This window comes from Musca autumnalis, unplaced genomic scaffold (genome assembly GCF_047663935.1).
Source record: "Musca autumnalis isolate F117 unplaced genomic scaffold, ASM4766393v1 scaffold_2, whole genome shotgun sequence".
NCBI lineage: Eukaryota > Metazoa > Arthropoda > Insecta > Diptera > Muscidae > Musca > Musca autumnalis.
The window spans coordinates 236,507,439-236,518,583 of record NW_027411755.1 but is presented as its reverse complement, the minus strand read 5'-3'; the positions used below and the strand labels follow the sequence as shown (position 1 = coordinate 236,518,583).

At 38.6% G+C, this 11,145-nt stretch overlaps 1 protein-coding gene across 1 annotated transcript in view; it reads right to left on the bottom strand.

Moving 5' to 3' along the window:
* Window positions 1-1,070: 1,070 nt before the first annotated feature.
* The window catches only part of Rab3GAP1 (RAB3 GTPase activating protein subunit 1), a 125,165-nt gene continuing 115,090 nt past the window's right edge, over window positions 1,071-11,145 (bottom strand). The window contains exons 3-6 of the mRNA XM_073971075.1: window positions 8,019-8,467; window positions 7,721-7,959; window positions 2,013-2,138; window positions 1,071-1,929 (exon numbers count right to left, since the gene is read on the bottom strand). Coding sequence (XP_073827176.1) covers window positions 1,333-1,929; window positions 2,013-2,138; window positions 7,721-7,959; window positions 8,019-8,467 — 1,411 coding nt within the window. The 3' untranslated portion in view covers window positions 1,071-1,332. The remainder of the gene's footprint in view (window positions 1,930-2,012; window positions 2,139-7,720; window positions 7,960-8,018; window positions 8,468-11,145) is intronic.

Sequence of the window (11,145 nt, the reverse complement as noted above, 5' to 3'; positions counted from 1 at the left end):
GCCCCCATATAACGATACCTCCTGATATTCGATATTTTGAGGATTTAAGCCACCTTTTCCTTCGAAATTAGTTGTAATTTGGTACTTAGGGTTCCTAGTGATCACTAAACCTTTCCACCAAAAATTGTGGACATAGGTCCCCTTTTAAGGTACCTCCCGACTTTCAGTAGTTTGGGGATTTAAAGCTACATTTTCCGATCAAATTAGGTGTAATTTGGCATTCTCCACCAAAAATTGCGAACATAGGTCTACATTTTGATATAGCACCCATATAACCGTACCGACAGATTTTGGGTATTTTGAGGATTTAAGCTATTTTTCAAGACCATTTATCAGCAAGATTTGCAGCTATTTGCAGCTAAATTTTGGTTATTCGGAATCTAGGGAGTCCAATTTAATTATTAAAAATATAACTGGACCGAACGTAGGTGGACCTTTGTAGTTAATTAAAATCTGATCCGTCAAAATTTCTTGCACTTGACACTGAATAACTGAGTGAATATTTACAACAACAAAAAAGTAAAAACAAAATCGTAGTCAGCAGAGTGTCTGTAATCGATATAATGGAAAACATTTCGCACTTTTATACTTTGATTTTTTGACTTTCGCGCCGCTAGATCAATGATTTCGTCCTCTGTGCGACGCAAAAATACAAAAAAAATGTTGATTGGAAACCTTACACGGTGCGCTTGAACCAACTTAAAATGCTTACACCTGGGAAGTTTTTACGGATTCTGAAACAATGTTCATAGATGAGAAATGTCAAAAAACAAAAAACAAAAAATCGCCGGAACGCTTTTTAAATAAATCGCAGTCAATGTTCACATTTTTAGGGTAAATTAGATTTTCACTATATTGTTTGGAAACTGCAAGTCCTATCGAAATGGGTCTAAAGAAAATGTTGTAGCTGTGAAAATTCTCTACAAGATTGACCTTTATGATATTTTCGTAGGTTTGAAAAATTTCAAATTAAGTTCCTCTTTCAAGTGGCCTTAAAAAAAATTCTAAAATATCAATGAACTGTAATAAAATCGAGAGATTTCATTTCTTGTCTATCAATTAAAAACACCTTTCTTCTGTTGGGGAAATAGATGTAAAATCACAATGAAATCTTGACTTCCTGAAGTCAAGTTGTCATTGTGACAATACACCGAAAAATTGAGAAATTTACTTTATTTAAATACCAATGAAAAAGAGTATCAAATTTTACATTACAAATAAAGAGAGAACTTGATTACATAATTTTTTAAATACTTTTAAATAGAACTACCCTACACCAGGACATTTCTTAAATAGTTCAAAACTAATAACAAATTCGTTGAAATCGGCATTTTAATCTAAAAATGTTGTATTTTCAGTAAATGCACCACACAAACGTAACTTTTCACCGGTAACAATGGCACGCAGAAATTGTGGCATTATGGTTGCAGGTTGTTTTTCCTTGGCTTCCATATCTTTTGCCATGGTTGAAGAATTATTATCCGCAATTAACCCTTCACCCAAACGTATTATGTAATCTTTACTCAACAGTTTATCACGCATATCATCTTTGAAGAGGGTTTGCAATGACAACTCCAAGATGTTTTCATCTTCAGTTTTACTCACAATGTTACAGCTGCCATTGTTGTGTAAAATTTCACGAAATTTGGAGTGCAGTTTTTCAGCGGTTAAATCTTTCATTCCCGGCAAACATTCAAAACATTTATAATGATAAAAATCTCTTTCCAATTGTTCGATTTTCTTAAGCAATGGTTGGGGATTGGGAAGTTGCAGAGTGTATTTATTCTCGTGGGTTTTGGGAGCTTCAGTATTGGGACTGGGTAGTGCCTCTACGATTTCGACATCACGTGAAAAACGACTAAGGTCGGCTAGAATTTCATCAACGTTTTCATTGAAGAGCTCTAAAACATGGGAATTTGCAAAAATGTCCTGGAGTTAAGAAGAGAAAGAGAGCGAGAGAGAGGAGAATTAATGGGAGTTTGTGATTTATTGTTTAATGTTGATGTAATTACCTTTAGTTTGAGTATGGAACTGTGCAATAATGGCACTATGGTTAGACCAAAAATCTCACCCAAATTACGAGATTCCAAATAGTTGAGAATTTTATAACCTTCCTGGGTGTCATCGAACAGGCGTTTCTGAAAAAAAATTAGGATCTTAAATAAGATATAGTGACTCAAAAGGGAAAAGTTATATGTAATCTAATGGATTATTGTCTAAGATCACCCCGCCTATAAAGTAATTTACTAATATACTTGTTTGTTGTACGACTCGCTAGTGTGTCTGCGGGTGGCCAAGATTCGTGTGAGCATGGAAACGTTAATGATTGTTGTTGCAACAGCATAAGAGAAGGATAGATTTAATGCTGGGTTGGCAGCCGCTGACCGAAACACTATGTATTCGGGTCAATCCGGTACGAAAGAACCGCTGCCGTGGGATTGACGTTAATGGTAGACTATCTTTGTTCATGGTAGAGGTTTTCATCATAGACTATTTTATTATATCCTACACCCACTGAGGTTATGGGTTGTTGTTGTAACAGTGTTTTATTATTATGTTTGTATGTTCGTTCTCCTGTTCAATCTGGCTCTGGGTCTATCTCCAGTTCCAGGAAGTTGGCTACTTCGATGGGATGTAACCACAGATCCACAGGAGTCAGATGAGTAGGCTTGGCGGGGCAGTTGAATAGGTGCTTAGTATAGTGCGGGCCCATGCCACATACTGGGCAGATGTCTTGCACGGTGCGATCGATTCCCGCCCAATAGGAATTTAGGCGACTGCAATATCCCGAGCGTAATTGAGCCAAAACTACTCTGGTTTGTCGTGGCAGCTGACCTCTTCAGCTGCGATAGATGGGCGATGTGCTCCGATGACTGCATTCACACAATAATTGCTTATGGTCTTAGCAACTGTGCCCGTGTGAATGCTGTTCAAACCTGCCTGATATGCCTGTTGATCTAGAGGTTCTGTCCTATATTGTTGGACCGTCGTCTCTAGAGCATGAATATCCTTCTTAATATGCCTGGGTGTACCGGCGGCCAGCAGATGGTGATTGGGATGACTCTCACGGTAACACCCGGGCAAGTACTGAAACGATAGCATCTCATTATGTTGCCGTACTGGAAGAATCTTTGCCTCCTCTTGTAGATGGTCCACTGTAGATTTGAGGAGGCACCCTGTTGCTGTTCTCAGGGCGGCGTTCTGACAAATTTGAATCTTATCCCACTGCGTGTCACATAAATTCGGGAACCAAACTGGCGCCGCATAGCTTACCACAGACCGACCTATCGCTTTATACGTGGTCAACAAGGTTTCTTTATCTGCACCCCGAGTGCTGCCGGCTAGGGACCCAGCAAAATGTTCGATGCCAAAGATGACATTCAATCATGGGTGCAAGTGATCTAGCATGTCATCTTTTTAGCATCTTCATCGATGAATTTTATATGAGCGTGGACCCCAAAAGATGACGTTCTTTTCTGGATCCTAAGCATGTCATTTTAACCAATGCGTTGACATGTCAGATTCTTGTCCCTTTTCGTTTCGGACTTTTTTTCAAATTCCAAGAAGCGAGATTTGATTGATTTCATTCTATGTCAGATTTAGAACAGACAAGGGAACTTTTAGAATAGCAATGTGTGCAGTCCGATTCTATTTTTAGCTCATATAATACCAATTGTTTAGAAGTTTTAGTTGTTTGATATGCAGGAAATGTAAGACAGTACTGGAACATACCAAAATGAAAATAAACAGGTGTGTAAATAAAAACACAAACATCATCTCTATTGGATCGATGGAATGGATACAAATGCTGATGAAAAGATCGGATCTTTCACCACTTCCTTTGCATTGGTTCAAATCCTAAGCTGTGTTCCAGAACTAAAAAGTTTTTACAATTTTTACGACTTTTACACATTTTACTCGAAAAAGCGTTCCCGTACACAAAAAAGTTGTAAAATGTTCACTTCTCTTTAAACAAAAATGGCGCTGAATGACGCTCTCTTTAAAAACTTTTTACACGACAAATTTGGGCGAGTAAAAAAATAGTAACATGGTTGCCGGCGTCTGATTGGCTGATACGCCGACTTTGACATTTGTTCCAGTTTTTTTGACGTATTTTCCATTTTTCCGTTCCCGAACTATTTCAGAAAACTTGTGTGTAAGAACAAATTTTTTGCAGTTCTCTCTTTTACGAGTTTTACCATTAAAAAGTACGGGAACGAAGCTCTAATGAAAAGATCGGATCTTGCACGACTTCCTTTGAACCAATGCAAAAGATGACATGAAATCACGTCATCGCAAAGAACCCCTTCCGTCAAATTTTGCTGGGGACTTGAGGACCTTCTTCCTACATTTCAGTTTATCGCAGATAGCTGTGGCATGCGCGGACGACGTGAAAGTGGTGTCGAATGTGACCCCTAGAATTTAGGGGCAGTTTGTGGTCGGAATTCTGCTACCATCGACCCTGATATTCAACTCTCTTCTATACTGCGCCGTCCATGTGGTGAACAGAGTGGCCGTCGATTTAATGGCGCATATTTGCATATTCCTCGCGTGGAAAAAGGTGGTAAGATCGGTTAAATAGTTCAGTCTCTCACAGATGTCATCTGGGTAGGTACCTGACGCCAGGATCGTACAATCATCCGCATACGTTACGATCTCAATGCCGTCTGGAGGGGGGCGGAATACAGGAAAGGTAGAGGTTAAACAGTTCCGGAGATATTACCCCTCCTTGGGGAACTCCCTGTTTCACTCTACGGGGCTTGGATTTCTTGTTCCTGAACTCCACATACGACTGGCGATCACACATATAGTTGATTATCCAACGTTTCAGACTTGGCCGGAGGGTTGTCTGCTCGATGTCCTCGAACAGCGTGGAGTGCTTGACAGTATCAAAGGCTTTTGATAAGTCAAGCGCCACCATCACTGTTCTATCACACGGCCGTTCCTGGTTGAGTCCTCGACAAATATGTGTGGAGATGGCGTGCAGCGCTGTTGTCGTGCTGTGCTGCTTGCGGAATCCATGCTGATCAGGTGACAAAAGCGAAATCGACTTGTACGATTCACCTTTGCTGGCATCCTTGCCTGGCTTCAGTAGCGGGACCGCCCTGCCCATTTCCCAGACTTCGAGAACAATAAGGGTGGCTAGCGACAGGTTGAGAACTTTAGTGAGATACTCCACTTCCGGCTCATCCAGCTGTTTCAACATAACCATGGAAATTCCGTCAGGACCTAACGCTTTGGATGATTTAGCGTTCCTGATGGCATTGCCAACATCATCCATTGTAAACTGTGGTGGTTCCTCCTCGGCAGGAATAGATCTGATGTGACGTAATATTCTTCTCTTCGCCCTGTCACTCTCGGGGTGCTCGACAAACTGTCGATCGAAATAACTTGCGCACCTCTTCGGGTCAGTCAACGTAACGTCGCCAAACGTGACTGAGGTCCTATCTTCCCTTCTTCCAGGGTTCGAAAGTGACTTAACCGTGGCCCACAATTCACCTATACCGGCTCAAATATTGCAGTTCCGCTTATGTTCGCCGACCAGCCTATTAACTTCCAGTGTCAGCTCCCTGACTCTGGGGTCATCGGGGTTGGTTTGACGAAGCTCATCACGCTCAGTTGCTAATCCCGTCGCATCTGCTGGGAAATTTGGTCTTACTTAGGCGAGCGGCTGCAGCATTGATTATGTCTCGGAACGTCCTTTCCGCTACCCGAACATCAGAAGGATTGGGTAATTCTCTGAAGCGGTGATTGGAGAACTCTATGAAACTCGGCCAATCAGCTTTCCCATGATTGACGAATGTGCGGCGTTCAGAGGTGATGAAATCGGGTGGTCTGCTGATGCAGACAATTATGGGGAGATGGTCTGATCCAAGGGAAATGACGGGTTGCCAGGTGACGTCATTTGTCAGACCAGGTGACACGATGGTTATGTCTGGCGAACTGTGACACGCTCCTCTTATTCTGGTAGGGGCGTCCTCATTGACCGAGCAAAACGAAGAGCTATCAATCTGCTCAGCCAGCGCTATACCTCTCTGGTCGTTTCCGAGGGCCGAATGCCACATCTCATGATGCGCCTTAAAGTCCCCCAGGACCAGACGATTTTGACCTTCCAAAAGCGGGCTAATGTCATGCTTATAATCTGAGATACAGCTATTTCTCGGCGAGATGTATACGTTCAGCAACTCTATCTCAGCAGTTCCACACCTGACTGCTACCCCCATACATTCCATGTACGGGTCATTAGTGGCAGGCTCAAGCGAGATAGGTCTGTATTGAACAGACTGGTGCAAGAGGAAAGCTAATCCCCGAACCTCCACATCTGGTGCGATCCTTCCTTATTACGTTGTAACCATCACAACGTACTGAGCTGTGGTCGTTCAGCATGGTTTCCTGCACCGCCGCGACCTTGATCTTCTTCCGATTCATAAAGTCCACTATTTCATCGATCTTACCTCGGAGCCCATTGCAATTAAATTGCAAAAAGGATGCATTTTTCTGGGATTGGAACAACAACGGCTGGTGTTAAATGCTGCGCGTGCGGCTGCTGTTGGGGGGACTGCGGGGGAGTTTCGTAATCCGACGACGAAGGAGTTTCGTAATCTGACGACGACGACTCACTGGGGGCTTTGTTCGAGCATCATGCAGCAACATAGTCCCTATCGTAGTTCCTCTCTTGGGCAAGTCCAGAGCAACCCCTTAAATGCACCCACTCCTGACATCTATTGCATCTCACCGAAGATTGGATATGAGTGAAGATGCGGATGTTACAAACCGAGCACAAATATATTGGTCCTGGATTTTCATCCGTCCCGGCACGGACCAAAAGAATCCGGAGCAGACATTCCGGGATATGCCGCTCCCAGCACAGAAAAACGAAATAAATACAAACACATGTACACTGAGGTGGCAGCCGCTGGCCGGAACGCTGATGTTGTGTGGTCCCGGGTCAATCCGGTACGAAAGAACCCGCTGCCGTGGGATAGATGTCCGTCTGTCTATCTGTCTGGGTGGTCAGTAAGTAAACACGCAAAGGTCATAACCGATATGGTATAATCTTTGTATATCGCAAACCTTCTTCCAGCTGCTGTGCAGTTTATGGGCAGTTCGAGAATCGTCTTGAAATAGCTAAAAAAAGTTAGAGACTACCCAATATTGACCTCAAAACCTTGGGATTGCTGAGGTTATGGGTAGTATGTTTTTGTGCATTCGCATGTAACATGTCTATGGAAACAAGATATACCCATGATTTCTTTTGGGGATATACATGGAATCACTTTCTGAGTCAATTTATGCAAGTCCGTCCATCCGTTCGCACCGTACAGGTAGCATATATTGTCCGATTCAGCTGAAAATTGGGGTATATCATTTTTTGATCCAGTAGAAATAAATGTGCCAAATTATATCGAAATCAGTTCCTATTTGGATATAGCTCCCATATATATTTTCGGCCGATTTCAGGTATTTGCTGCACCAGACACGCTAAATACGTCCGATTTGGATGAAATTTGGAAATTGTGATTGAAATCGGTCTAGAAATAAATGTGGGAAATTATATCGAAATCGATTCAGATTTGGATATAGCTCCCTTATGTATTTTCGACCGATTTGTGGTATTTGATGCCCCAAACACGCTATATCTGTCCAATTTTGGTGAAATTTGGAATATGTGATGGAATTTGGTCCATTGGTCTTTTACATACTGGTTTCTCTTACATACCTGTTTGGATGCTGGTACCGGTTTGGCTTGTTCCCACACCTTTTGCCATGTATTGCCAGGAGCCTGCATACGTGGACTAAGTTTATAACGTAGCTCCTTAGTTTCCTCATCCAAATACTGTTCCCAATCGTTGGGACTGAACCAACGTATAAAATCTTCAAAACGGGCCCTCGGGTTGGCAGCCTTAAAGGCTTCGGCATCCGATACTACCGTGGAACACATCAAATCGGTGATAAACTCTAAAATAAACATTTCATTATTTTTCCAATCGAAAAATATAAAGAAAATAACATCTCACCTGAGTCCGAACCCATTTTTAGCATTACATCAGCATCATCCTGTAGCTGATCTTCGGTTTTGGGTGCCAAATCTTGAGTAATTGGTACATATAAATATTCATCACCGTCAATGAGTTTTAAGTTATTTAAACGTTGTAAACGTCCCTCGGCTTTAAGGTGTTGCTTTAATTTGGCCTCCTTTTCACTTTTTGTTTCACTCTTTTCATTTGTTGCCTCCTCATTACCACCAGTGTTGGCATCATCTGTATTATCGCTCAGATCATAAAAGTCTTCATCAGTATCCTCATCATCATCATCTTCGTCGTCTGTAATGACAGTTATATCCTGAGGAGTTTTACTGGTTGTGATGCCCTTTTCACGCTGTAAGCGTTTTTCAATGCATACATTAAGCATTTGCAGCTTTTGATGCAAAAGACAAGTTCGAGTATCAGGTAGGCCGGAAGCAACGCTAAAAATGAAACGAATGATAAAATGACCATTAAATAAAACTGTTGTTGTTTTTGTTTTTATAAATTATTTAATTGCATTTTTAAACAATTTCACACATAACTGCACACAAACAAATACAGGAGGACCTTAGAAGAAGCAACAAAATACTGATTTAGGAAATACTGCCACTTCCTTCTTATAAAAGTTGTTACCTTCCCCATCATTGGCTGCCAAAAGAACCGCTTAAAGGTCTTCTATGGAGGAACACTCTGCTAAGGTCAAATATTAGGATAACAGAGGTCCATAGAGGTTAAGTGAAATTGGTACATACAAATTTGCCACTTTGTTTTCGTAACCATTCCTTTCAGGACCCACTGTCTTCTTTGAAACAGAAACAATCTCTTTCTCTCAGATTTACTGATTGCCTAGATGAAATACCGCACATGCACACAAAAGAAGTAAAAACTTCAACACCATCACCACAGACATTGGTGGTCATGGATGGCTGAATCGTGGCAGATTGTTTGTTTGAATGTCGTCCATGAATCGAAGAATGTATCAATTTTAATGGCATTCTTTGTGGGAATGATTGTTTCCAATTAATTGACTTTAAGTCCTTCGCTGATCAGCTCTCAGCAATGAATGAACCACTTCAAGAAGATTATAGAGTTTGCAAACCAACAGCAGCCCAACCATATGAAGCAAAATATTTGTTATTTTCACTCTTTGTGCATTCATCCCACCCTTGCTGTCGCCATGGATTGTAAAATGATTTTTTCTGACCGAGATTCAAATGAATTCATTAACTGTATTGACTCATTGATTCACACAACGCGATGAGGTGGCTATCTTTCCTTCCTTCCATCCTTCCTATCCCGTTCGGTCGGTCACTTGCCGCTGCCTATTGAAATATTTACCCATTTTTATTCATTTGTTCATTCAATTGCATTGATTGTACATAAATATTGCGGTCAGTTTTACCAATATGATGCTTGTCGGTAGAATTTCCCGGTGTTGTTTTCGTTTTCTCTACATCCCCCCTGTTGCAGTTCTGCTTGCTGGCCGAAATTGATAAAGTTATCAACATTGTTTTAAATTTCATCATCAAAGTGGGAGCACAAAAATGTAGATTTTATATTTTACAATTTATGTTTTAAATTTTATATTTTAAATGTCATATTTTATAATTTATATTTTACATTTTATATTTTATATTTTAAATTTTATATTTGATATTTTGTATTTTATATTTTAAATTTCATATTCTATATTTTAATTTTTATATGTTATATTTTAAATTTTATTTTTCATATTTTAAATTTTATATTGTATATTTTTATATTATATATTTACCCTTGAATTTCGTTAGGAATTTTAGAGATTATTTAAGAGAATAATTCAAAGGACCTAAATGCTCTTTTTGTTTCAAAGAAAATTGAATCATAAAATAAAGTCTGATATTTGCCAACGATTATATAATCGCACGTACATGACCACAGTTTAAGCGCTAGAATGGTAGAACAGCAGAATTCCATACCATTTCGTTCTTCATACAATATTCATGTTGATATTTCACGCTAACACTTTGTTATCATAACTTCTATAGCCATGCTTGCTAGCTTGTCTTTTTGCCTATTCCCGTCACTTTTCTACTGGCATCATGTTACGCATATCAATGAGTTTTTCCATGCGGCATTTTGCCGGTTTTGGTCATGTATCTTGGACAGTTTATGGTGTTTTGGCATATAAATACTGTTATGTTCGAAGCTAAAGTGTCGGAATAATTGCCAAGGCGTAGGGTGTTGTTGGCGATGACTCGCCTTAGGTTGTTCAAAGACCATTTGGTCAAATTGTTTATTTTTTGTTCAAGCTTAAGTGGCGGAGGAAGGAAGGCACATTACCATTCATAACTTAAATCGTTGTTAATCAATGACTACTTATTTGTTGTTAATATTTTAATTGGGTGAAAGAGGGTATCTGTGCAAATTGAAATGGATGGGCAGAACTTAATTAACAGTTCAGTGAACTTACGGCCTGAGCTTTTCTAAATAAGTAATAATATTATTATGAAATTAATAATATGAGTGGACTTCCTTTGCTCGTTCGCAAGACGTTTCTTATGGTAATTAATTTTGTTGAAAATTAAAATTACTGATCACGTAGCGAACGTCACTCACTAGAAATGATTACCGTAAATAAAGATATTATTATTTTTCAGTAAGGATAGGTCAGGACGTGAAGACCTTAACGATATAAAAGAAGGCAGAATATAAAATTTAAAAAATAACATATAAAATATAAAATATAAAATATAAAATATAAAATATAAAATATAAAATATAAAATATAAAATATAAAATATAAAATATAAAATATAAAATATAAAATATAAAATATAAAATATAAAATATAAAATATAAAATATAAAATATAAAATATAAAATATAAAATATAAAATATAAAATATAAAATATAAAATATAAATATAAAATATAAAATATAAAATATAAAATATAAAATATAAAATATAAAATATAAAATATAAAATATAAAATATAAAATATAAAATATAAAATATAAAATATAAAATATAAAATATAAAATATAAAATATAAAATATAAAATATAAAATATAAAATATAAAATATAAAATATAAAATATAAAATATAAAATATAAAATATAAAATATAAAATAT